This window comes from Melospiza georgiana, chromosome 8 (genome assembly GCF_028018845.1).
Source record: "Melospiza georgiana isolate bMelGeo1 chromosome 8, bMelGeo1.pri, whole genome shotgun sequence".
Classification (NCBI taxonomy): Eukaryota; Metazoa; Chordata; class Aves; order Passeriformes; family Passerellidae; genus Melospiza; species Melospiza georgiana.
This window is the reverse complement of record NC_080437.1, coordinates 11,357,717-11,385,528: the sequence shown is the minus strand read 5'-3', so window position 1 is coordinate 11,385,528 and position 27,812 is coordinate 11,357,717. Positions and strand designations below refer to the sequence as shown.

The following is a 27,812-nucleotide window of genomic DNA, read 5'->3' as shown; positions in this document are numbered from 1 at the left end:
CAGGTCAGGGGATGTTTTGTCCTTCCTTGGCTGTTTCCTCAGTGATTCAGCAGCTCTCTCCAGTCTCTACAGTGTGCTGTTGTCCCTCCCTGCTGACTGGGGTGGAAGAAGGCCGGTCATTACTGACAGCGCTTTGTTATTTACTCCCCCTCACCCACAGCCCCACACTGGTCTCCAACCAGCATCAGCTCACGGCTCACTCTGTACTAGCTGTGCCTGTGGCTGCCTTTCCCAGGACAAGGTTTTCCTGCTTGGCCAGCTGCTGCTGCCCCTTCCTCACCACTCCAGGGCCCTGTGACTTGTACTGCAGCTGCCTGGCCTCCTCCAGCCCTGCAGCAAAACCCCAGAGCTCCTTGGAATCCAGGTTTCTTTGCAATTTGTAACTGTAAAAGGCCAGAGAAGAAGCAGAGGACCTCTGGGTATTCTGAAAACCGGTCGTGTTTATTGCTTTGACACTAAAAGACTGACAAGATTAGGAAGTCCTGTGAAGCATTGACAACGAGAGTCAGCAATGACAAAACAGAGCTCTGTTCAAAGCTGTGCAGTACGGTACAGCAGGAGGAGGTGCTGGGAGGAGAGACAGCATGGAAAACACACACCAAACACCAAAATACAATTAGAAAGCCAAGCTACCACAGCATGAAGCTCACAACAGCTGGGGTGTCTACTCTAGATTCTTCTTTTTGAGACGATCTATAACACATATTACAAGTGCTGTGGGTCTATGGGCCACATGCTTTGGTTTGCTGGAAAGCAAGAGGTCAAAAAAAGAAAAACAGTAAGTCACATGTCCTCAGACCGCTGAGAATCACAGCAGTGAGCTGCTTCACAAGCAGGAGGCAGTTGCTTTTACATGCATCTTTGGGCTTTTTTGCCTCTAGCAAAGAGGCGAGCTTTGGTTTCAAAGCAACAGGATAGGCAGGCACCTGTCTGCATTTAGGGAATGTGCCTAGCTTGTATCTTCAGCTCCCAACCCCATCCTCCACTCTGTTCTCTGCCTCTGTCAACTTGTCCCACTAGCCTGGTTCAAGCACTTGCACTTTTCCTGTTTGTGGTACAACCAAAGCTGTGAATCTCTGAGGGCTGCGTAAACCTTAAGGAGGAGTAAGGAAAAAAAAAACCCACCCCAAAACCAACACCTCTGGTCAAAATATTTTTTTTCTCCAACTAAAATAAAATCTCTTCCTCATGTTGACCCAATCCTCCCCACTGTCAGTTGTTGCTGGGCTGTGATGGCAGGCGTGCCCAGCTCCCCTGTGCGTTCCCAGGAGCTGGCACACAGGAGAGGCTGGCACCGGGCACCGGACAGAGCTGCGGGCACACAGAAATAAAGACACACCTGTGTGGGTGAGTGAGGGGACACTTCTGGCCTTTGGCCACAAGCACTACTATTGCTTCGGGGTTTCTTTTTGTTAGTGTTGGTTCTCTTGGCGTGTCAGTGTGCGTTGCTCCATGACAGTGCTGCAGGGACAGGCTACGGAGGGGCAGCTCCCCCCACCCCAGTGGCACCTCCATTCCCAGGGCACCCCGAGCCTGCCGCAAGCACCGGCGGCGCGCCGCCGTGCCCGAGCCCCGCAGCACAGAGCCGGCCCGGCGCTGTCCTTGGAGAACCCAGCACCGCCTGCGGGCGTGTGGAGGCGCCGCAGCGCGGCAGGGCCCGGCTAGTAGAGGTCGGCGCTGTTTCTGTGGGGCGGCCGGGCCTTGCCGGGCTCCGGGCGGTCCGCAGGCCGCCGTGCGCCGCCGTCGGGGCGGCAGAGCCCGTCCTCGCTGCCGGCGGGCAGGCTGTCCAGCGTGCTCTCCTTGCTGCCCGCGGCCTGCGCCGGGCCCCCGCGGCGGCGGCGCGGGCAGGCACTGGGGCAGCGGGCCAGGCAGCCGGGCAGCGCCTCGGCCGTGCAGGCGTACATGCCGGCCGGCACGGCCAGCACCATGGCGCACACGATGACCACGATGTGGATGAGCTTCTCGCGCTGCTCCATCTGGCTGACGTCGCTGCCCGTGACGAAGACCACGCACTGGCCCTTGCGGGGAGCCTGGTTGCGCACGGCCACGCACACCTCGTACTTGGTGGCGGGCAGCAGGTCGGTCACCGAGTACGTGTTGACCCCGGGCCCGATGTAGATGGTGTCCTTCTGGGCGGCGTCGTAGCGGCCCACAAGGAGGGTGTACCAGGTCTCCCCCGGCTCCGCGGCCGCCGCCGCCGCCGCGAACCACTCCAGGGTGATGCCGTAGACCGTCTGCTTGGCGATGCGCACCTCCACATGAGCGCCCGGCTCCGCGGGGGCCGCGGGCGCCCAGCCGCGGGGCGTGGTGCTCGCCCACGGGGCCACCACGCGGAGGTTGATGGCCACCGAGGCGTTGCCCAGGAAATTTGCGGCTGTGCAGGTGTAATTCCCGGCGTCTGCTGGCCGTGCGGCCGGGATCAGCAGCTCCGAGCGGACGGTGTCCTCGCTGATGGGCTCCGTGGACACTGCGGGCAGAGGTGAGTGGGTCAGCAGCGAGCCTCCGTGCCCTTGGGCCCTAAGGCTGTGTGGGACGGGACCCGCCCGCCCACGGACAGAGAGAGGCACAGGAATGTGCCAAACCCCACAGAGCTGACAGCAAAGTGTGTTGTCTGTCTGAAAGGCAATAAACACGTTGGGACACCCAGGTCTAGGAGACATGGGGTGTGCCCGACGCCTGGCCCAGTGCAAGCGGCTGGAGGAGCTGCCGTGGGCAGAGAAAAGCTGCTGTGGGCAGAGGCCGAGCTGCCCATTGCCACCGGCGTTCTTAGGGCAAACCAGGAGAGCACTGAGGAGGCACACGTACATTTTGGACACATGCTTCGTCCTCTGTTAGGATTAAATTGTCAGTCTCAACAGGATCAGACCAAAATAGGTGCATGAAGGTAGAAAGTGTTGGGCTGGAAGTGAAATGCAGTTTTAAGAACAGTGTGAAACCCTGTCATCTACCCAAACAGAGGTGTGTGGCTGTGGTTGAGAAGAAATTGTATGTAATTAATCAGCATGTGCTTGTGGAAAGATACACAAGTGCTGCTGCAGCACTGCAATTGAAGCAAATATCAGCCCAGGATTAAGGGCTAATGCTATCCTATTTAGTTAGCTGGCTTATTAGGGACACAGAACCTGTGTGCTGGCTGCCTGTATGTCTTTCTTCACCTGATGAAAATAGCAACTTGTCCTATTGAAGGCTCTTAGCAAAAATAAACATGAGGGAGGATGGACTGGGAGGAAAAGGTCTCATATTAAAAGGTCTCACCTTTGCTAAAGAATGTGAATAAGCGAGACTTCAAGTAAACAACAACCTCTGTTTCAGTTCATTCAGAACATGAATGAACACTGAGAGGAAACAGGGCTGCAGTTTTGTGGTTTGTGTAGTATTTCTTGAGGGAATACATGGGAATAATGTAGGAACATACAAGTCTGTGTACATGGGTGTGGGCTCATGCAAACACATCTACATGCACATACACATATACGGAATGTGTGCATATATATTTGTAGTATATGACATAGTAAATTATGTAGCATATAATATTTAGTAAATATACATGCAAATAATATTTAGTAAATGTACATGCATATTTAGAAAGCTACATTTTTATTAAATATGTACAATTAATATAAGATTGGTAGCTCCTACAATCATGTACCATGAAGAAAGAGCTGCTTCTAAAATCCACAAGTATGATAATTGTATAAAAATGAGGCCATGCTCCTTTTATCTTTGACTGATATCCTGCCTGAAGCAGCTCTTCTTATGCTGGTCAGACGTGCCTAGATGCACAGGATGATTGAGATCCTTTGGATTACAGCCACCACAATAACTGTGGTGCTCCAAAGGGGCTGGGTTGCTGTGGTGACTGTGATGGCCTGCAGACCTATGTAAGTAGAATAGTACAGCATAAATTTTTAATTAAAAAAAAAAAAAACCTAAGAAGAAGGAAAAGCTTTGCTTACCATTAAATGCCCTTAAAAGTTTGAGTGCATAGGTCCACCAGACAGCCGGGGAAGGGCTGGCTTGCACAAAGCAGGTCAGGGTGATGTTTAACCCTGCTGGGACTGTCAGGTTGGTGTCGAGGGCTGAGGTCAGGGGCTTCGTGCAGCTGTTAAGCTCCACTTCATGAAAAAACTTCCCTGTCCTGAATTTTGGGCCTGAGCAAGTTAAATAGGAGTTCATCAGGATAATAGGTGGGCCCACAGACTTGATGAACTGGACAAACCCGCGCAGGCGGCAGTCGCAGATCCAGGGGTTGTCATGGAGGGCCAGCACGGCGTTGGAAATCGCTTCCAGCGGCCCCTCCGTGCTCTGGCTCCTCTGGTACACGGGCCAGTTGTAGAAGACATCCCTGGATATGATGGTAAGCTGATTGGAGGATAGGTCTAAGTAGGTCAGGTTGGGCAGATAGCGCAGCGCGTGTTCTGGAAGGACGTCCAGCCGGTTGTGCTTCAGATCCAGGATCTTCAGAGTCGGGGTGTCCTGAAATGCTGTCCATGGCACCGAACTTAATTTGTTCCCTTGCAAGCGCAGCTCCTTCAGAGCTGGCAGATACTCCAGGCTCTTGATGTGCATCACTGTGATGTTGTTAAAATTGAGCCACAGATACTCCAAGGCACTGACATTCTCAAAAGACCCACGGGGCAGTTCTGTTAGGTGAGAGTTTTCTATTCTAATTTTCCGGATGTCCTGAGGGATGTTTGCAGGGATCTGCCTCAGCAGTGCAGACATGCAGAGCAAACTCCTAGGGAGGAAACCAAAAACATTTCCAGGTCACAGACCGCATTTGAGGCCAATAAACCAGTTCCCTATGCAGGTCTACAAGCACTTGAATAATTATAAGGTATTGTATATAGGGCATGCATAAGCCATCCATCCAGCTGTCCATCCATCCATCCCTGGGGTTTATACCAATTTTGCTATAAAGGATGCAATTAAATCATAAAAAAATGGCTATGTATGTAGCTACATATCTCAGGGAAATAAGAGAAATCTCATTCTACGCTCAAGACAGCACAACTCAGGTATTAGAGGTGGCACGCCATACATCAATCTGCTTGGTTTTGGTGCTCACATCATCAGCAAGTTCCTACTGGGGCTGTCTGAGCCCCTTCACTGGTGCTACAACAGGGTAACAGTGTTCTTACCTTCCAAAGCTGTCCTGAGAACAAGAGCATCCTGTGATGCAAGATGAAACAGATGGGTTTATCTTGTGGAAGGCCAGAAGAAGAAGAAAAATATGACAGACAGGGTCCATATTCTCCTTTAAGAAAGCACTGTGCAGGGGTTTGCACCAAACACGCCAACAGCCTCCAAGAAGCAAATCCTATTAGCTGTAATCTTCCTTGACGCAGAAATAAATCCTGCTGGGGACCCAACCCTAAGGAAGACATGTAGTGTGGTTCTCAGTCTGTGTCCAAGTGCTAAAAACCACCCCCAGGATCAGTCCTGGCATTTCTCCTCCAGCTGAGAAGATTCTGGCAGACATATTTATTTGGTTGGGAATATGAAGATGGAGCCAAAACCACTTCTTTTGCCAAGGCCTTGCAAGTAATTAACCAGGCCATTTTTTTTTAATTTTTTTTTTTTTTAGTTTCACAGGTTGTGTCTCTGTCTCCTATATTTTAATGGCTTTTATCAAGGCAGAAAGCCATGGTAAGGGCCAGACTTCAGCTGTAATTTCCACAGTGCCCCATTGCACAGTGCATCCTCCCCCAAACCCTGTCTGGTGGGTTCTGCTCATGGTGAGCGTGAAGCCTGCTCCCCAAACTAGGATCTGACAGCATGGAAGCATAAACATGGCACCTTTTTCCTCTGAAATGTAGCTGTGGCCAGTCCATGGGGGGTTTCTCTGACAAGAGTCTCTAGGAAGTCAATTTCTTTTGTATAAATACAAATGTTCAGTGCTGTTCTCTGGCTTGCCTCGTAAGACAGGTACTGACTGCCTTTCAGTCATTTTGAAATACCATGCCGTTCTGAGAAGGGATTTTGAGTAACCAAATGTATTGATCTCTTTTAAGCCAAAATAGCAGGTTTCAGTTGTTCTTTCCAAGGAGTTCTGCGTTCTCCTGGGGCCATCTAGTGTGGATGGGCTTCACTACAGCCTGGGAAAAGGGCTGCCCCTCACTGCCCTTGTGTGTGACGCTGGGGCACAAAGCAAGATTAGCCTGAACCTGCTTAACCTCTAACCTATGGGACCAGGATAGAAAAGTATTTAAAGTGTGGCAGCTTAGAGCTATATGCGGCTCTCAGGGTTGTGCTGCTTTCAGCCTAGAGAAAACACAGGCTTGATTCTGCAGTGTTTAAATCAACAGGAGCTTTTATTTCATGGCAAATCAGCAAAATGAACTGGTGGGGAAACTTCAGGGGACTGATACTCTGTTTCTGTCCCCCACGTACAGGGAACAGGCCGCAAGGAATGAGCCTGTGGGGTTGCTCTTGCTGGCAGTGCCTCCCATCTAACCACAAGCATAGGGGATTTATTTTTATGGTTTGGGTTTTTAGCTGAAATGTTCCTTATTTGTCCGTGGTGCAGTATTTGATTTTTCAACAACTGCCCTGTATTCAGGCCTGTCAGTGAGCTGGGAAGGGCAAAGGCTGCTGGTCTGTAGCACAGCAGCTGAAAATCCCCCTCTGGGGGGTGGTGGCTGCTGAGGAGTCTCTTGGTGGAGCTGCTGCTGTTGCAGGGGGGTGGCAGCGCTGCAGCCCTGTCACCAGGGCACACACTCCTTGTGCGCTTCCCATGGAACCAAAGCGAGGGGACGCCCATCAGCAGGGCTGGGCTGAACTGAGGCTGTGCAGGAGCAGCAGCGGCAGCTGCATGGGAGGGAGTGTCCTTCCCCAGCACCCAGCGATGCCACAGCCACCCGTGCCTGTGTTCTCTTTCTCTGGTCTGCCGTGAAAATATTCCCTAATAAAACAATTATAATCTCTATTATAAAAATAGTTTTATATGTTTACACTTTACAATAATAATGATAAATACAATTTCACAATAATAAAACAGTACATAATATTAAATATTATATTACATTATATTATATTATATTATATTACATTACATTACATTACATTACATTACATTACATTATATTATATTATATTATATTATATTACATTATATTACATTATATTAATTTTTGTATGTATTTTATATATAAATGTGTAGTATTTTTATATACTCAAGGCACTTAGTATAAGTTTCTACTAAAAGCTAAAATCTGTGCTCTAAATCTATATTTCTGTTTCACTTTGTGGCTTCAGATATCTCAGTTTCTACAAGGGTTTCAGTTCAGTCCCTGTGCCTGAATTTCCCTCTGGGCTTGTGCCAGAGGAATGCCTGTTGCATTCCAACATCTCCCCCTCCTGTTATATATTATATTATATTATATTATATTATATTATATTATATTATATTATATTATATTATATTATATTATATTATATTATATTATATTATATTATATTATATTATATTATATTATATTATATTATATTATATTATATTATATTATATTATATATTATAATCAAAATATAATATATCATATTATGATATGTTATAATGATGCCATATTTAATGGCATATATAATGATGCCATAATTATATAATTTTATAATAATGAATTATATTATTTTACCCTTTACAACAGGTTAAAACAGTAACAAACTATTTATGATGTAGTTAGTCAGTTAGTTAGTCAGAAAACTCCTGGGTGTCAGGAGCACATCCTGGAGTTTGCCCATGTGTGAGCTGCAGGGCCTGGGAACAGAAAGCTTTCAGCAGAGGCAGAAGCAAATCATGCCAAGGGATTCACCATTTTTAAGGCCCAAAACTTCCTTTGCTTGAAAGGAAGAGCCCCTCCTTGCCACCTTCCCACCCCTCCTCCATGGCCCATGGGGAGGGTCTTACAGTATGTGGCAGCTAAGTCACGTCTTCAAAAAATCTTTCATGAAAAGTGAAGTGTTATTTATTTACAGGTTTATAAACTACTGGAGTTTATAAACCTGTAAATAAATGTACATCTTCAGGCACAGAAGGTGCACAGTGGCCAGTATCCTGGGATGCAGGAAGCAAAATGATATCCAGGGTTCTCTGTTAGAAATACCTTATTTTAAATAAATGAATTACTTAACAGAAAAAACAACAAAGAAGAATTGCAGTTGTTTTCCTTTTCCCCCGTGAGAATTCCTGCCAGTCCAGCCTATCTTCTAGAGGGCTGGAAAATGGCCTTTCAAAGAGAGTTATTCAGTACCATGGGCCAATGCTCTGGCTGTGTTCAGGCTGATATTTATTTGCTGCTTGAGAGGCCATTTATCTAAATATATCCCAACCCCAAGTGTACTCAGCAGGTTCAGTATTAACCTGAGGGTCCAGTGGTGAATCACTTAGCAAAGTTGGATGAATTAGGGTAGAGAGAAAGGGAAGGAGAAGAGAGGGAGGGGGAAGTAAGGGAAATAAATTCCCCAGTGTTAGCCACAGTCATGCTTATGTTCCCTACTGGACTGGGATTTTGCTGCCTTTTTAATTCAGCCCAGTTTATGCCTGCTTGTAAATGTAATGGTCACTGTTGTGACAGCAGATGTCCACTCAGTTCAGCTGCTCTTTAACATCATGTGACATCCTGGCTGAAGCCAAAATGCAGAACAAGCTGTCTAAAACTCAAGCTGTCAAAATAAATCTCCACAGAGGCAGTGTCTGTGGGAAATGGAGTTTAGGAGACTGCGCTGATTGCCAAAGCAAATGCCAAGAGATGACCCACTGTGTGCTGCCAGCTATGGCCAGGGAGTCAAACTCCATCCTGAAATGACATTACTTCTTGCAGGAAATCATCTGGGCTGATGCTTTTCAATTAGTCCCTCTGCCAGAGCTTTCAGTGTTAGAAATCACTGCTGGGCAGGACATAAGTATTGAAGGCTACAGTTGGGTGTTTCAGACAGTGCATGCATCAAAGTGTTTAAAAATGAGTTGATGTAATACGGTTTAGTGGCATGGCAATATCGTGTCCAAGCTTGTTAAGAGGGAGTGCAATAGCAGATGTTTGCTTTGATTCTTACAGCACATCTTGAGAATTTACTTCAATCAAGAAAGAAATGGTTTCCTCCTTACCTGGAGGTAAGAATGAAACTAGGTGCCTAACAGCCCTGCCATGACACACAGAAAATCCAGTGACGTACATCTTTACATGTCTGATACCTCAGAAAAACTGACTCAGAGCATTAAAATCACATCAGCTTCCTTCATGGTTTGACATTTCCCTCATCATTTAGCAAGTACAGGGTTTCTCCTCTGACCAATGCCAGACAAGACAGAGCCTGTGCAAGTTTGTACCTATTGCCTATTGTGAATAAACCACCAGTGCAGTAGAGAAAGGCTTGTCTTGACCAGCAGCAGCTGAGATGATAAACTGCAATGCCTCAGCTATGAGACAGTGAGAGAAGGCACAGGAATGAGACACATCACATTTATTCTATTGGGGATCACTATTTATTGAAAGTACAAAAAATATCCAGTAGAGTCTGTAAAACTGAGCACATCCACAGTGAATGTCCCAGGATGATCCCTCGATGGATCACAAGCAGAGAGGGCCCGTGCTGGCCCAGCTGGTGCCTCCTCCACAGCCAGCCCCCAGACCAAGGCTCCAGCAGGGGAGGGCTGCTCCTCGCCAGGGCTGGTGCAGCAAATGGCCCAGCTCGTGTCTCCAGTCAGCTGAAAAGTGAATTCTTCTGGTTCCCAGTCAGCTCCTTGGGCAGTAGGTGCACTTTGTTCAACACAGGGAAACGTCAGGACAGCCTCGGTTCTTCAGGAGCTTACCCATCCAGGGCCATGGTAGGGAGAGTTCTGCACAGCCCAGTGCTCCTGCTGCATATGTGGGCAGGACCCAGGCTTACACACAGCAATCCTTGCAACTCAGCACAAAAACTGCTACATTTTTTTCCTCACTAATATAATCAGGCTGAGACAAAACTTAAAAACTTTTTATTAAATGTTATAAATAGGGAATATATCTATTACGTACCATCTTTCATCAGTTAATTTGTTGCATTAAAATATATAATTTTACAAAACTTTACTTGTAAACCTAAAAATCTGCACAGTCCAGTGATAGAAGTAGCATGAGTTATTTTATACAGGGATTGACAAATTCTCCCAATACAAGAGAAGTTCCTTATCATTAATGCAAGGAATACAGGGAGTCCCATCAGAAACTCCTGTGGTGTATCCCTGCTGCTGGTATTTATGTTGAGATCAAATGACTTGCTTTTTCCATCAGGCCAAGTAATCTAACATAAGTGAAACCCTTCTGTACAAGGAGGACTAGCAAAATCCATCCAGGGCTCCATTCCAGCCAGTGAATTTTGTTAAGCCATGCCGTACATACACATCCAGAATGTGAGTGGAAGTCCTTCCAATAAATTTACAAACACATTTCAGAACAATTCAGCAAGATTTATCCCTTACCATTTCAACTTGGCTGGATCTTTCCCATTCAGCATTTGGCAGAACATACATAATTTTCTTCATGAATAATATTTATTACAAAGAGAAAAATGTTACATACAGTATTACTACATAAGGGACTTGAGTGGAAAATTACACATCTGGGAATTAGTTTGTGATAAGCACTCAGATTCAAATTCCAATGAAGCTGCAGAACTTAAATGTCTGATCAGTTCACCCTGACTATGAAAGTGCATTTAGATTGATATTAGACAGGTTTTTTTCAGGGTCCTTGAATTTGTAAAATGTTTGAAACCCAAAAAGACTGCACTGAGCCTCTGCTACCACTGAGAGCATAGTCAGGAGTGGCTGATGTGTGCATGGCCAGTGGTCTCACACCACATCACTTTCTCCTGCTCTGCACAGAGCAACGTCTTTCCATGACCAGGTCACAATTGCCTGGCTGATCATGTGGGCCTTCACCCTCAGTTTTGCCAGGAGCACAGGCAGCAGTGACAGAGCTGGAGATTTTTGCAATACTGTCTAATGTAGGTTTTCCAGTATGATTGCAAAGCATTACACCACCACACACAATGTGCAAAGTAGGCTGCTGTATGATTGTAATCTAGCACACCTGGTATAAAACATATTCTACTAATTACAATACAGACATAAAATGCCAGCTAGGACTGATACTGAAAGACCTTTGCTATTGTTCCATATCTTTAGAACAGAGTTTAGGCCCAAAATGCAATCAGTAAATGCTCTCTATTATGCAGTTTTTGGAGTGGATTGGGTTTTGTCTCTTCATTTCTATCTCCTTTGCACATTTCTCTGAATTCAGAGCATAGAGTTGTAATTATGTTGGACATATTAGAAAGGGTTGCTGTACATCTCTATTTAGTGATCTATTAAGCAACAAGCTGCATGTTTCATGCAAACATGTGGGATGTAAAAGGTGAGACTCTCAATCTTCACCTTCTTAAGTTTTTATTAAAATTACTAAATGATCCCTTGGCTTGTCAACGAAAAGAACATCAAAAGAGCTGAGAATAAAATACATAGCATACTGCAGAGCAGGTCCTAAACAATACCAAGCAGAGCACACTCAGAAATGTTTCTTAATGTCCTTACACTTAGTGTGCACACTTCATTTGACAGGAAAAAGAAAAAAAAAAACTAAAAAAAGGTGGTCCAGGACAACGAGGCCATTATCGGAGAAGCTTTTGACTGTGTACAAAGCAGCCAACCCCAAGTGGTGTGAGCAACATGTTTCTGTAAAGCTTGGGCACTGTCTGTCTTCTTGCATCCTCTTCCAGAACGTGTCAGAGACAGAAGCATGGACAGGGTGGCGTGCAGTGCTGGAGCAGAGTCACAGAACAGCCACCCACTTGCCCCTGGGCGAGCTGACAGCCAGCCTAGGTACTGTCAGCAGAAGTACTCATTGGGCTGTCCCTCTATCTTTGGTATGGCCTCCGAGTCCACGCTGGAGCGGGCGGAGAGCAGCCTGTTGGACTCGTCAGGGGTGTGCCTGGTCAGGTACTCTCCCTCCACGCCCTTGGCCTTGGCCCCGGGGGACAGGCTCTCGAAGGTGACGTACGATTCCTGCGCGTCCTTGGGCTTGCGCACAAAGCATTTCTTGCAGCGCCGTTTCAGGGCTCCGCAGCAGACAACCAGGGTCAGAGGAACAGCAATGACACAGGCCACGCTGATGACAACCACATTGATGAGCTTCTGCGTCCCTCCTGCACTGACTACTTCGTCTGTGGAAAATATGATGCACTGCTCCTTCCTGGGGATCAGCCCTTTCACACAGACACACACGATGTACTTGGTCTTTGGCAGCAGCCCGTACAGAGTGACCTTGGTCTTGCCTGGCTCCACGTTGATCCGCCGCATGTCCCTCTCCCCAAAGACGGCGTAAAGGACGCTGAACACCGTGGTGTTCTTTGCCGTAGGCGCCTTCCAGGCCAGGGTGATGCTCTGGTCGGTGTCCCCTATGACCCTGACAGACCTCACCATCCTCTCTGGCTCCTGCTGGCCCGTGGTGGGGCTCACCAGCAGGTTCTGGGGGTTGCTGTCCTGAGCCGTGTCCGGGATGAGGACGCTGTCTCTGGTGCCCGCCCCAGCCCCCAGCGTGGGCACGGTGGAGGTGGTGATAACGTACCTGGCCACCAGTTTGTCATTGTAGGCAGCTGCCTCCATCCCGCTGGCCTTGCCATTCCACGTGCCTTTGGCACTAGAGTTAGGGTCATCCGTGCTTTCTGAGTCTGTGATGATGAGCGAGATGAAGGCCTCTGTTGCCCCCAGGAAATTCTTTGCTTTACAGATGTACTCTCCGGAGTCAAGGTAAGAGACTACAGGCAGGCCCAGGATAGACCAGCTCATCCCATCACTGGAAATCTCTTGGTGAACTGAAAGGCAGGAAAAATGTTAAATGAACAGGCAATAGTAAATGGAATTAATTCTATGTTTGTAAAATATTAAGACTCTATCACCAAATATCTGCCTGATAAGGTATATGATAAAGAATGTCATTCCTGCTTGCCATCAAGAACATTACAAAATCAAAATAAACCTAAGAAAAAGACTATAATTTGATTACGTCAGGATTTGAACTACTTCAAAATGAATATACGGGAAAAAGTTGATGCTATTTCTTCCAAATTGATGTACAGCTAGAAAACATAACAGGAAAGGTTCTTCCATTAAAAATAAAAGCTTGAAAATTCTTATATAGGTGCAATACTTAAAAGAGTGGAAGGAGCAGGCAGCACCATGATCTATTCGAGCATTAGATGCAGACTGTGGAGGCAAAGAAAATACGAACAGTGGAGATTTTATTGTAACAAACACACATGGACTAGCCTAGAGTATATGGAAAAATAGTTGAAAGATAAGATCCCTTCTAGTGCTCAATTACTGCAGGTGTTTATCCTTACACAGGTGTACATTTGGTTACTACCAAAGGATATGTGCATAGCTGAGTGTTGATTTACTCATGTGATTTACCTGCAGACCAAAACTAGCTTTTTTTGCCTTTTCCTATTGCCGCAAAAAAAAAAAAAAAAAAAAAAAAAAGAGTTGGGATTTTGTGGAAGGGTAAAGCACCCCCATCATTTAACCAGCCTCTTTAGGATAGGCACATGCTGTCTCAGCCCTTTCCTGCTGAAAGGTAAACCAGGGAGATGTCTGAAAGCCAAAGAGGATGCAAACTTCTTCCAGCCCCTCTTGGGGTCAGGATCCAGCCTTGGCAAGCAGGGTCCCTTCCAATGGCAGCAAAATATAAAGGTAACAGAAGTTACTTTTTCAGTTTAATTATTTACTGAATCAGTATTTTAAAAAACATGAAGCTGTGGATCTACCTATGACAATTACCTGTACATACAGACTGTGCTGTTTCTCACTCCCTTCTGCTCAGAACACCAGCATTTCAAATTATAGCATTGGCACAGAAGCTGCCAGTGCTGAGAAATAACCTATCTTTCCAGCCAGCTTTTTATTGAAAGGTGCTAGTGTCTGATTTAATGGGGCACAAAATACATTTCTCAGTTGTAGCTCAAGGTAAACTCAACACAGGCTTTCAGGAAATCACCCCATTCTGTTTTTTGTGGTGGCTCTGTTTCAGGTGCAGGAGGGATGTTTGCAGCATGGTGGGTACACATCATCATTAAGAGGAGCAGCTCTGCTGCATCCTGCACATCCTGCACATCCTGCACAGCAGAGCAATGACTTGTGCAGATCCCAGGAAATGATGCTTGTTACAAATGGTTCCACTGCTGTGAAAGAGAATTGCTCTCTTCCCTGTTCTGTGCACCGAGGAGCCCTGGAACCCTTTGAAGATCAGACCCAATACTTAGCAATTTATCTGCTGGGTTTAGATCCTCTATGAAAGTCAGGGCAGGGCTAGCATACAGGAGTATTCAGGGCAGGTTGGAGGCAAGAAGGTTCAGGTCCTGACTGAAAACTTAGAGCACAAAAAGCTAAGGATAACTGTCTTCAGCAGAGCAAAGGTTTCTTCCCTAAATTCCCCACAAATTAAAGGACCTGTGTTGCAATTACAGCTCCAGACTTCCTTGTGAATGGAAAGGAAATCATGATCAGTCACAAAACCAGTGTCTGTCTGAAGGCTTCCCCCAGGAGAGGTGCTTAGACCAGGTGGTCAGAGTTTCTTCCACAGACCTTTTCCCCAAGAGAGCTTGTCAGTCTATCAGAGGGAATGATCCTTGGGGACATTCCCACTGAAGTATTGTATCCTTCAGCACTTTAGTGGGTTTTTTTTGTCTTTTAATATTTTAGAAATTCCGTATGTTTGCATCCTTTTCTTTCTTCTACAGCTGATCTGAATCCCAGTTGAATTCACATCAGACATCTCTTTGCCAGAAATGTTTGCTAATGGATTAGCAATACAATAGAATATAGAACAATTCAGTGAGAATCCTTTTCAGTGACTGAATAACTAACTGAAGACAGCTAATTTCTACTGTTGGAAATATTTCATTTCTTCAGCTCCAACAGATTTCCAGAAAATCCCTTGACTTGTCTCACCACTACAATTGCTATGAAACAAAGCAAAACCAACTTCCTACACATATAAAAGACATTTATCTGATAATATTAAGATCAACATATTAGTATAGTATATAGACTATTGTACAGTCTATAGAAAATCACAATGCAAGAGTGGATTGCAGCTAGTCCAGGTCTGCCTCACTCATTGCAGGTGTGCAGGAAAGCACAAACCAGACCCACCTGTGCCATTCAGCTGAGCCCCATCAGCTCTCCTCCAGCTGAGCTCGGGGATGGGCACGCCCGTGGTGCCGCAGCGCAGCAGCACCGTGCTGCCCAGGATGGTCTTCACCTTGGCCACAGACGTGTGCACCACGGGGCTCTGGCACTTCCTCAGCTCCACCTGGCTGAAGAAGACTCCTGCAAGGCTCCTGGGGGTGAAGCATTTCAGCCTGGGCTCAATGAAGGCTATGTTAGGAGACTGGAAATTTAGGAAATGCACCATTTCGTACAGACTGCAGTCACACACCCAAGGATTGTCTTGCAAGCCTGTCAAAAAGAAATTAGGGCATTAAAGTCACTCCAACAGCACCTTTTGTTTCTGCCACTTTTGTTTCTATTTTTCAGCAGGACACAGTGTGACAGAGTCCCAGTCTGCTCTGCAAGAGCTGCCTGTGCAGGAGTATGTGGGGTGGGGAGGGGAGTGTCCCCCACTGCTGCTGGATGAGTCTGATGGATCCCACAGTTGCCAGAATGGAATAAATGTGACTTGCTAAAGTATCTCCAAATCTGCATCTGAAATCATATTCTTTAAGTTCAAAGCAGGATTATTCATATTGTGAAAACATTGTGATTTGTGCACATAAAGAAGCAAAACAAGAATTTATTATAAACACATTTTGTTCCAGGATGAAAAAAAAAGTACTCATGGGAGAAGTACTCATGTGGATTCTTTTGGCATGAGGAGACTATGAAGTCTCTGACAGGCCAGAAAATTCTCACTGGACCTTTTTAAAATACTAGCCAGATTGTCATGCCACTTTTCACACCTGCAATAGCTGTGGCTGATCCTACTTGCCTGTCACAGTTCTCTTCCAGCCCTGTTACTCTTAAGTTATTTTCATTATTTTGACAATCAGTTGCTTTTCCTGAAATGCTAATTTATACTGGGTCATATGAAAGAAATGTTTTAAGGGTTAAATTGAAGACTATGCCTGTTATGGTATATAAAAAATGTACATAGACCATAACTATATTTAGGCTATACACACAGAAAGAGATATATTGAAAAACACACTCCTGTTTCAGACTCTTGGAATGTTTCTCTTCTTTATTCTGCTCTCCTAGTTTGCACCTATTGAATTCCAATTCTGAAAAAATTATGCATTATTAAAAATAGACCTGTGAAGATAGTGCTGAAAAAGCAAATTTGGAACTGGAGCAATGCATATCCATGAACAGAAGTTGCTGCATCTGATGAAATCTGTGTCATCCCATTTACAAATGTTCACATCCAGCTGTGCTGTGGCCAGGCTGTGGTCTCTAATGATTTTAGCTAGCAGAACTGGCACTAGGGATATGAATGCCATCCAACCCCAGGCACACATTTGAAGCCTAAACCAGGAGCATGGCTCCCAGGCCTCCTGCCTGCCACAGTGAGCTCTGCTCCCTCTGAGGGGGCTGCACCTCCTCTTTTCCATGCACAGCCCAAGGACATGCCTGGGGCTGGCACCTGCCTGGAAGGGAACAGTACTGATACTCCCTCACAGTGTTTTAAAGATGCTGTGGAAAAATTCTCCTGAGTGCATTCCATATCTTCTTCCCTGGGCTTAGAAGAGGATCTGGAAGTGATGGGTTTTGGCAGGAGGTCAGTTCTTGTAAATTAATATGTTAAAGTAAAGGGGGACTAAGTAAATAATGAACATTCAGCTTGGTTTTGTTTTGTGGCATTTTTCTAGCAGTTTCCAGTTCATGCCCTAGACAGCAATTGAGCCCAGGTTCCCTGGCAGGTGCCCCAGCTGCAGCTGGAGCAGCAGCAGCACCACAGAGGCAGTGAGGCCTTTGCTGCCCTGCACAGCACAGCTCCATGGGCTCACGTGGGCAGGCCTCATGTGGAAAAGCTTGCACCCTTGGCACAGACTGTCAGCCAGCAACTTAGCAGAGGAATTACTTCTTGAGGGAGTCTGCAAGCAGTGGCTCTGGAGTCACAGTGGTGCACTGCAGACAAGGAATGGATTGGGCTGACTCTTTTTATTATTCATGATTTTTTATGCCTCCATGAGAAACAGTCATGGGCAGAGTGAAACAGAAGCATGCAGCTGTGTTTTTCCAGCCTGCTCCTGTGAGAGACGTGCATTTTATCTGCATGGTTCCTATGGGTGTCCACAGGACAGGACCTAGAAGCTGGAGTGTACATTACTGCATTCATTTTAGCATTGTACTCATATGGTAACATGAATTTTTTAGGATCCTGGCACAATCAACCTGAGCATAGCTGGATACTACTGAATTTGGCCACGTGCATCAAGGCATGATCTGTTCTTGATAAAACACTCTCCTAATCTATATTGAATGGAATAACATTTTTACACATAACTTGACTCTAAAAATAAAAAGGGAAAGTATGATCTAGGCAGTCTTGCCATGAATGAAATGGGCAATCCCAAACTGCCAGTTTTGGCTTAAAGAACTTGTTACTGCATCTGGCAACGCAGGATCGTGAAACACCTGCTCCTCTCCTGATGCTAGTGAAACCTTCAGCAACATCTGCTAATGACACTAAAAGCTTTGTAGGTGGTATTTTATATCTTTTTTTAAGTCTTGTATCTCTTTCCACTGCAATCTCGCTTTAAAAACTTCACCTCCCTAAATTTATCCAGGGAACCAAGAGCAGCCAGTACTTGCCAGAGTGAGAGGAAACTTGCAGTACCTCTGCTGAGATGATCAGCAGGTGCCTGAGCCCACCCTTGGCTGCAGGGGCTGTACAAGCAGATGGCAACAACTCTGAGCCATCATCAACCTGCCGTGGATTTGAACAGCGAGCAATGGCTAAAAGACCATGTAATAGTGCCCTGAACTGGGAAATGTGCTCAAAGCATCACCTGGGCATCCTGCAACTGAGAGTCAGCTGTGAGACACCCTGACACAAAAATGGATAACTGCCCCAAAGCCATACCTCTGGGGAGCCTAGAGCTGCCACCAGAAAGGAGCTTCATAGCTGTCCTGCAAGGCAGCACTGTCCTGGTGTGTTTGAGTAGACTAGGGTTTAATTCTGTGTGAACAGATAAACAAGGCTCTGGGAAGAGACAAATTGGCAGCTCTGACCCAGATTTTATGCTCAGTCGTGGCATTATTCCTCTTTAATTTAGGCATAATAAATTATCCATCCTTTTCTTTAGTTCTGCTTAAAATGGGTCAATTGCAAACACAGTGCTATTAGAAAAGAGCACACAAATGATGAAGAGCTGTAAACATTTGTATTTCTATCCAAAATGGCAGTGGAAATAACTAAAAAAGCCTTGAGCAACAGTCACCAGTTTTGTGCTGCAAAGATCCAAGCAAGTAATCAAATTTATGCCATAATGAGTGTGATGAGCCTGAGGTGAGTTTGTTAATATGCAAATGAATGTACACATATTATTAAGGGTATGAAATTGTATACATATAATAGCAGGGTACTTGCTATGGTAGCCACAGTGGGTGAAAATGCTGCAAGGAGATGAGGAACTCTTGACATTTGTGCGTCCTACAAAATGGCAGGCACTTCTCTTACCTAGGATGATCTTGGAGTTATCATTGGGGAAGTAGGGAACAGCCTGGAGGTTGGCCCAGGTGGCAATGAGAGCCTGAGGAAGAGTCATCAGCTTATTGCTGGACAGATCCAGGTATGTGATGTTCCTGACATAGCGAGCAGCATCTGGGGGGACTGAGGTGAGTTCGTTGTTGTGCAAATCCAGGAGCCTCAGCTGGGGCATGCCAGCCAGGCTCTCCCAGGGGAATGAGATCAGGTTGTTCCCATCCAGCCTCAGCTCCTGCAGACGACGAAGGCCCTTGAAGGTGATGCTGCTGAGGCTGCCCAGGGAGTTGTAGGGCATCCAGAGGTACTCCAGGTTGTGGAGCAGGTGGAAAGCCTCTCCTGGCACCCTGCGGATGGCTGTCTTTTCTATCCGAAGCTTGCTTGTATCAACAGGGATGTTCACAGGAGGGAGGGTCATCTCTGGGTCATTACACAGCACTGTCCTGGAGGGGAAAGACAAGGACAAGCAAAGATGTGACTTTCTTTTATTTTGAAAAGATTTGACACCTTATTTTAATGCAAGATTTTGATCTACCTTTTTTCACAAGATTTCTTCTTGTCATTTCTTTCTTGCTGCTGATCTCTGCATCATCACTGTAAATACATCAACCTGCAGTAATTAATATGTACCTTCTGACTGCAGAGATCACAGTGTTGTGCCTCTCCTGGAGTGGTGTGAGTCCGAATCTGCCCCATTTAATGTTCCTGTTGGGTTTTGCTATCTGTTTTTTTAGAGTACTTATGATAGCAATGATGACATTCATGCACAACAGAGGATTCTAGTGCAAGTTAAAACAAAAGGATCCATAAAATTGAACTACAAAAGCCCTACAAAAAGAAGACTTACTGACATGTGGGAGGGCAAGAAGTTATATAGATTAAATATGACACAGGAACTCTGGTTTGAGAAATGAGGATAGGAAAGCCAGCTAACAACTCCTTGGAAGAACTCTGGAGTAAGCTCTGTGTTACTATGGAGGGTGTGTAAAGATGGTGGCAGTCACTGCACTGCAGGCTCATCTAGTCTTGAGAGTGAAAGCACAGAAAATTAACTCTCTGGAAAATGCTATACTGAAAGCAAGACAGATTTATGTGTTTTAATCATTTCTCCCCATTTCTAATCTCTAAAGGTCAAAGCATAAAAAGCCTGTGCTGCATTTTGCAGCCTTCATACAAAAAATTGTGACTTGGGATTGTAGAGAGCCATGAGAAACAAAGGGAGACAAAATAGGTCTCTCAGATGAATTTTAATTTGCCTATCAGCAAGTAGGGGAGGGCAAGTTCTTTAACAAAGCACCAAGCCACCTGCAAAAGGTAAGAGGTTGGATGGATGTGTTCCAGTCTACTCACTGAACAAGACACCACAAGAAATGGAATGTGGTCAGTCAGGTAACGTGTTCCTATCACACTGTCTCCATAAACAGAATATTACAAAGCTGTCAAAACCAGGCTGGTTTTGGCTGAAAGCAATTATTCCTCTACTATCAACAAAAATGTATAACATTGCTGAACTGCTCAGGCAGACTTGCCAGATTTAAATGCTATTTGAGCCTACAGTTAAATTGTTAATTAATAATCAAAACACAGTACATTACTCTCACCCAACACTTTTATTGTGGCATTAAATCCTGCCCACCCTCTGCTGAAGGCTGAGAATTGAGTAAGATAAAAATCTACCAAATAAGAAAAATCCAGAAATCTACTTTAAATAAAATATTTCACTTTGTGTAGTCACATCACAAAATGTTACTAACAGAAAGACCATGGCAGTAAAGTAGAAAGCATCTCATAGTGTCCCTAAATTATGTCAGTGAGCACTAAACATTTAATCTATGGGATAATCTCCTTCTGGTGAGAAATATGAATCATAATGCAGAAAAAAAGGGTGGCATTATGCTCCTTAAGGGACTAATGGATATTTGCTTCATTATGTATCTTACTAAAATGTACAACAGCTTTTTCCAGTCACTGAGAGGAAATTCCCCTGGGAACTGTGACATTTATGGAAAAATAATTGGCTCTCACGCTGTTGCACTTCCTTTTAGCGATTTCAGGCTACTTGTGTCTCTACCATGCTTCTTCTTACTGTGAAAGTTTCTAGTATTAAATCTATAGCACCATAAAAATGATAAGAAAGAGCTATTTCATGGGATTCCAAAATATCTCATTTCAGTAATGAAAAAATATCTCAATCTAGAAAAGGTTTATTACAAAGGATTTTGCAAATCCTGTATCTCTGTCACAAAACCTCCTCTGCTGTGAACCACACCTCATGAAAATACGGGCTCTCTTTTCTTTAAGTCAGATACTTTGTGCCTACCCTTCAGAAGGACTCTTTTATAACAGTCCTCCAGAGAAATGTATGTTCAATGGCTTTGCATTCAAAGATGGGTGTCCTTCTGGTCTTGCCTTCTTTTTTAACGGAAAGTTTCCAGTCTGAGAATTTATTTCTTTTGATTGTTTTTTTTTTTTTTTTTTTTTTTTTTTGCTGTTACTGTCTGTTTTTTTAGTTCATTTTTGTCTAAAGTCTATTGCTATGCCTAAAATCACCAGCTGAAGGATTTTTAAAGTAAATTGTTGGGTTTGTACCACAACTGGAATCAAATCTAGTCACACTTTAACAACGAACCAGCAGAGCAGAATAAAACCTTTTAGAACCAGAATTTTCAGCAGAAAGGTTAAATATATATATGTATATTGTTTAAATTTTATTCCCTTTTTGCCATTACACCAGCAATAATTATGTCGCTCCTGTTCTCACAGAGGAGATGCCCAAACGCTTTCTCTGAAATCAGCTTACTGTGTTTTCAGAAGCTAATCCTCTGCAAATATAGCTAGAGCGGGGAGCAACTGGAAAAATAATGGCCACAAAGGGCAGAGACAATATTTTCTGCTGCGAGCATCCTCGGAGAGGAGCAGACCCACCCCCGAGCCCGCCCGGCGTACCTGGCCTTGGTGCCGTCGCCGAGGCTGTGGAAGGCGCAGCTGCACTGCGAGGGGCAGGAGCCGGCGGCCCGGGGCAGCCCCGCCAGCGCCCAGCAGCACAGCAGAGTCACCGCCAGCCGCATGGCACCTGGGCATGGGCACACCTGGCTCTAGGCTGCGTGCAGGGCTTCGCCTATTGTTCTGTCCATCGGCCGGTCACATCTTGTTAACTCCCTTTTGTTTTCAGCCACGCTGTGATCTTCCAGCCCTCGCTGAGTCCATCAGATAAAAAAGGATAGGCAGGGATTAAGGATGGGGACTTGAGTTATTTTCATGAAGGTGCTTATTGCTTCCCGGAACCACTAACGGCATTTCTTCCTTCAGCAGCCCCTTCAAAACACCGTCCTCTGGCAGCCTGGGGCTCTCATGCAAGGAAAAGGCAAATCTATTTTTGGGGCACATACATCACAGGCAAGATAACAGTAATCTGACCAGGAATTAGCAATAATTTACTTCCTCGCGGAGGTACTGGTAAGATTTAAAATAGTTATTTGTGCTAATGGAATGTAAGCCTTCTATCTAAGAACACTAATATATATATATATATAGTGATGCTATTAAAAGGCTTTATTTTCTTTTAAAGACTTTGATAAAGCAGTTATTGAACTGTTGGCAACAAGCCTGTTACTGATAAACAGTTGATAACCCAGTAAATACGTACATATTTCAGTTTCTACCAGGGCTAGCACACACCTGCAGGACTGGCCACTGGCTCTGACTCACTGACACAGCTAAGCTCAGGTAAGGGACCCTTTGGGGAGTGCCACCTGATGCAGGGCTGAGTGGCAGGAATTCAGGAATGCTCAGAAAAGCTCAGCTCTCTCTTAAGGTCAGCCAGAGACATCTCACTTTTCCAGCACTCCTCCCTGTTGTGGTCCTGTTGCTTTCCTTTTGGAATACATAATGAGAAGTTACCACTCAGAAGTGCAGCAATAACACACCTGTCTATGTACAAACTACCTGAGGGTTAATGACTCTGCTTACATCAGTGTTGTTCCTAACGAAGATTGCTCACCAGGATTTCTGGAGTGGAGCTCTTCTCATGCAGAGTTCAACCTGTGTTCTTCACAATGAAATTATGCTGTTGATTTTTCAGTAATTCTGGGTAATGAACTTTCAGTTTCAAGGTAATCTAGATGTGGTTTGGGGCTAACTATTAAACAGACATTTTATGGTGCCATAGTTTCACATGAGCTTGTTTCACATGAGCTTGTTTCACAAGTTACTCCAATAATTAATTAAGGCTTGCAGAAATAATTTATTGAGATGATGGCCCAAAGGATTACTTTTCCCCCTGCTGTTTTCACATTCTACATTTACTGTTGTTCAAAGAGAAATTCAAGTATTATTTATTTCTGAAGAGATGAGAACATAATGCAGTGCTGCTCATTAACTGTCCATGGTTGTTCTCTCATTGACTTCCATTAGGTCCCATTTCTAGATTTAACGATTTCTCAGTTCCCTTAATGATCTCTAAGCTAAGACCAAGCTTATTGGTTTTTTTTGTGTACTCATTGGTCAGCTTGCCTTGCTGCCCAGAGTCTGCCTCAGCTCAATACTTACAACATTGACTGAAACATCTGAAGTTAAATTCTACTTGAAAAGGCAATGCAACATAATTAACCTCTTGCATCTGTTTTCTTTTCAATGCATCTGATAAAGTAGTTTCCCTCCATTGGAGCTCTTGGATAATAAACTTGTAGAAAGCAGAACTGTATTGTAAGGTTTGCTTTCATGAACCTCAATTTTGCCTCACTAATGAAACATTTAAGTTACCACTAAATGTCAGGAGCAGTAGAAGTAAACTTAATTTGTAAAAATCAACAGCAATCAATAAAGCATACCTTAGCAGCAGCTAGTGCTCTGCACTTTGTCAAGAAAGCTGCTATTTACTCAACATGACAGTCACTTCTGAACAAGAAAGAGAAAGACCTGGAGGAAGGCTGAGAGATTAATAAAACCAGATAAATAAGAGGTTTAACATTAACAGGTTTCACATCTTGGAGTGTATTCACAAGTATTGGAAGCAGGAAAAGGAAGGGAGAAGGACCAGTCAACTATTAAGCCAGTTATGTTTTATCAGCTTAGATGTTGGAGTTTTCCCTCCCTATTGACTGGATTATTTTATAATCCTTCATTGACACACCATCACCAAACGATGGGTTAACCATCAAGGCACCATGTTAGGCTTGATCTGAATGGGCAAGAGAGTCTGCCCTCACCCTGCAGAAACTCAACAAGAGGTTCATCAGGAGGGGTAGAAACCAGATCAGGTGTGCTTTGGACATAAGGAACTGGAGGAGAAAGAAGTGGAGGAGGCAGGCCTTGGAGCACAGGGAGCAAATATATTCCCCTGGTTCGCAGGCTGCATAGATCATAGCATCACACAATGGTTTGATTTGGTTTGGAAGGGACCTTAAAGATCACCTAGTTCCAAACTTGCTGTAGTGGGCAGGGACAACTTCCACTACAAACAGTTGCTCAAAACCCCATCCAACCTGGCCTTGAACACTTTCAGGGATGGGGCATCCACACTTTCTGTGGCCATTCTGTTCCAGTGCTTCACTGCTTCATAAACAGTAAACAATTTCTTCCTAATATATAATCTGAACCTGTCCTCTGCCAATTTAAAGTGATTCCCTCTTGTGCATGCCCTTGAGCAAAAAGTCTCTACAGTCTCTCATAGGAGACATGCTCCAGCCTCCCTTCGTCTTCATGACCCTCCTCTGGATTTGTTCCAGCCTGTCCAGGTGCTTCTTTTGTTGGGATTTCCCTGAACTGGATGCAGTACTCAAAGTGGAGTCTCAGACTGGAGCAAGCAGAAGAGAACAGAGAGAATCAGTGAAACAAAGACAATGAAAAGAGATGCTTAAAACTCTAAGAGTAGGTGCCAGTACCTGCACTTCAGAGACTGCATGAGGCAGCACTGACGAGTGGGCTGCAACAAGATGCTGCTTCTGCTTACATTCATGCTCTCTCCCTATTTCAGGCAGATGGAAGAAATAAAACTGGAAGCAAAATCTGATTTCTGTGTTCAACAGACTGAATTTGCTTCCAAACAAAATTCTGGTTTATCCTGAAGCACTGTTTGCAGTACAACAGCTTTCTAGACTTTCACAGTATTTTTAAGGCTTAAGTGTATTATCTCCTCCCTACTACTGAACAGTTTTTCAATCATTATGCTATCTAATGTAAAATGAACACTCATTAGATAATTTCCCTGTAAGTGCAGGTAATATTTATTTGAGACTTTAAAATCAATACCACTTTTTGCAGTGCAAAGTAAAACCATTTTTTTTTCATGACAGACAATTCCATTCCATAATGAAACTGGTGGGAGTTAGGCTCTTAGTTCTGCAATCCCAATCATAAAATTGTGCTCCTTGCTGTTTACTTAGGAAGGGAAATAAACAGTTTCTTCTCTGCACCAAACTAAAAATAACAGTTGTAGGAAAAAACATACAAAGAAGCAGTCAGAAAGTGTCATTCATCTGAGGTATAAGAATTTGTTTTGCATTCTCTGAGAAGAACCAGATCTCTTGTTTATATTTTTGGTGTAAATAAATGCAAAGCAAATGAGGTGAAAGTCTACTGTCAGCAAAGTTCAGCTGTGTTCAGCCATGGCAATCTTTCTTATCTTTCTTAGGTGGGGTTATAATTCAGAGGGAAAAAATGCTTTGTATTTAATAAGATTAAGTTAATTATTTGACATCATAGTTTCAAATTTTTTCCCAGAAAAGCCTGAAATGTTTTATCAGAAGATTCTCCTCACAAACTGTACAGCTAAACCTGAATGACAAACACAGCATGCTCCACTAAGTTGCTCATTTTTAATATGGCAATTGGACAGAATTTATTTTTATTTCTTTTCTCCATATACTTAGAAAAATATAGCCTAAAGCAAATCAAACAGCATATATTAGCATAAATGAAAGCTATAAAATTCCTTATTATCATGATTTTGCATGAAAGATTTTATTAGCAGGCAACACAGGCCAGACACTAAATCAATTTCATTAGGTAAATGCACCTCCAAGAGGCTTCTGGCAGGGCACATGTAAAGTGGAAAATCCTTGCCACTGATGCAAGCGAGCGCACGCTAATGCATGACGTCATTGTAAATTGGATCTTGCACTTAATGCTGATGAAGGCAGCTCCTCCAGACCTGTAGGACCAAAGTCATTAACAGAGCTCTGGACATGCTGTAGAGAAATAAAACAAACCCACACAGCTTTTGGCAGGGCACATTACAGGTCTATCAGTGGTAGTTGTTTTGTGCATATTAACCGTGGTTGTTACAGACAGTGCAGAAGAGCAGATGTGAGGGCAGACCTCTGGCCCGTGGGGAGATAAACTCACACACTTCCCTCACTGCACCCATTTGTGTCCATGCAGCAGAAGCCACCACGAGGCCCCACCATGGCCAGCAGTGCCCTCAGGGCAGAGCCTGGCAGAGGATGGAGGGGTGTAACCCAACCCCCCAGTGTCTCCCTGTCTGCTCCCTCTGTGCTCAGGCACCGACAGAGACCTCGCCCTGGCTGAGGCAGATGTGAGGCAGATGTGAAGGGCTGGGCAGAGCCTCCAGGTCCAGCGGAGAATGAGCCCTTCAGCAGCCAGTGAGATAAGCTGGACATAAACCCTTGCCTCACCTTAGGGGAGGAGTGGCCAGCCACCATGGCCATAGTTCTTCTACTCTTCTTCTACAAAGGCTCCACAGTGACAGGAAAATTCCACCAGGATGGGACATTGTCATGGTTTAGGCCTGGCAAAGCCAGACACCCATGAAAATACACTTTCCCTGGTGTCAGGGCTCCAGAGCAAAATTCTCTGGGACAAATCCTTCGTGAACTCCTCTACAGAGGGAAAGCAGCAGAAGAACTGATTATGAGGGATTACCAAAACATACACCTAGAACACCATAAATGTCTGTCCAGCAGCATCATTCTCACTGAAAAAAGTACTATTCTCTGAGATGCCTCAGGCACAGACACATCCACCATAGTCCAGTTTAATGACTGCACATACCATGGTCATATCTGATGCATTTTAAATGAGTGAAGCTTTCTTAGGTATTCCTGGTCCCATATCTCTATTGTACCTTTATTGCCTAAAATCCAGTGCAGTTCCCTCAGTTCCACAAAATCAGCTAACTTTGGGCTCAGCTGCATGACAGAGGGGCCCATGCAGTAATATTGCTGACTGCAACCACCTTTTCTGATTTGGACCTTAATAGTATTAGTCTAAGCCCAGCAGAGTCACCTCTGCTTAGGAAACAGTGGCTGTTTTATTTTGCTTCTTCAGGCATGCAAGAATTTCCAGCATTGTTTATCTGGCTCCTGAATGCAGATGGAGCACAGTGTTTTACACAGCAACCCTCTGCCCCCTTGCCAGTCTGACAGTCACCAGCTTTCCTACTCTGATTTACCTGAACACAGCTCTGAAATTTTGCAGGCTGAGTACCCGTGTGGCAGTTCTACTAAACTTCTTGGAAGTTGCAATATTCTAGTAACTTTATTAATTTTCTAGCCTGGGTGGATATACATATATTTATGAATTACATATTCCATTTACAGTGAATTAAGCTATCTGTCTCTGGAGAGGTAACTCAAACAGTAGAGGCAATGCTTTCCAGCTCAGCAGGAAGCTCTGACACTGAGGTGCAGCAGCAGGCAGGAAAGCCAGTCCCAGTGCTGCCTGGTCCCAGGTGATGGGTCTGTGTCCTTTTCTGAAGAGACTTTCACACAGCACTGCTCTGGCTCTGACTCTGAAGCTGCCCCCCGGCTTTCTTACTTCCCACCAAGTTTACAGCTCCTTCATTTGTGCTCATCATGGCCAAGGAGCTTTCCCCAGATATTATCCCTGACCTTGATGCTTTCTCTGTACTTGCAAGTGAGCCCTTTCCTCCACCTTGCTCTGCACAGACAGCACCTCCACCCCTGGCCCCATCCTGCCCTGGGTCCCTCACACCCTCCCCACCACACCTGGGCTGCCATGCTCGCTCCCCAAAGCACAGCCCCTGGCTCCTGCCTGCCCCCAGCATCCTTGGCCCTGCCCAGGCCTTCACCACTGCATCTTCCTCCAACAGCTC

At 44.9% G+C, this 27,812-nt stretch overlaps 2 protein-coding genes across 2 annotated transcripts; both read right to left on the bottom strand.

Annotated features, from left to right (window-relative positions):
* Positions 1 to 1,661: 1,661 nt before the first annotated feature.
* Positions 1,662 to 5,251, bottom strand: LRIT2 (leucine rich repeat, Ig-like and transmembrane domains 2). Its single transcript, XM_058029610.1, has 3 exons — positions 5,142 to 5,251; positions 3,957 to 4,738; positions 1,662 to 2,467 (listed from the first exon to the last, which is right to left on the bottom strand). The coding sequence occupies exons 1-3, from the start codon at positions 5,249 to 5,251 to the stop codon at positions 1,662 to 1,664; spliced, it is 1,698 nt and encodes a 565-aa protein (XP_057885593.1).
* A 6,603-nt stretch (positions 5,252 to 11,854) lies between these two features.
* LRIT1 (leucine rich repeat, Ig-like and transmembrane domains 1) lies at positions 11,855 to 21,807 on the bottom strand. Its single transcript, XM_058029504.1, has 4 exons — positions 21,686 to 21,807; positions 18,716 to 19,182; positions 15,187 to 15,492; positions 11,855 to 12,848 (listed from the first exon to the last, which is right to left on the bottom strand). Exons 1-4 carry the CDS (start codon positions 21,805 to 21,807, stop codon positions 11,863 to 11,865), a joined length of 1,881 nt encoding a protein of 626 aa, XP_057885487.1. The 3' UTR covers positions 11,855 to 11,862.
* Between the last annotated feature and the right edge of the window lie 6,005 nt (positions 21,808 to 27,812).

Coding starts and splice junctions, on each gene's coding strand:
- LRIT2 (XM_058029610.1), bottom strand. CDS start 5,251: ATGGACCCTGTCTGTCATATTTTTCTTCTTCTTCTGGCCTTCCACAAG. Junction 4,739..5,141: donor TCTCAGGACAGCTTTGGAAG/GTAAGAACACTG, acceptor TTTCCTCCCTAG/GAGTTTGCTCTGCATGTCTG. Junction 2,468..3,956: donor ACTTTTAAGGGCATTTAATG/GTAAGCAAAGCT, acceptor CTCTGCCCGCAG/TGTCCACGGAGCCCATCAGC.
- LRIT1 (XM_058029504.1), bottom strand. CDS start 21,807: ATGCGGCTGGCGGTGACTCTGCTGTGCTGCTGGGCGCTGGCGGGGCTG. Junction 19,183..21,685: donor GGCGACGGCACCAAGGCCAG/GTACGCCGGGCG, acceptor TTTCCCCTCCAG/GACAGTGCTGTGTAATGACC. Junction 12,849..15,186: donor GGCTCAGCTGAATGGCACAG/GTGGGTCTGGTT, acceptor CCTGCCTTTCAG/TTCACCAAGAGATTTCCAGT.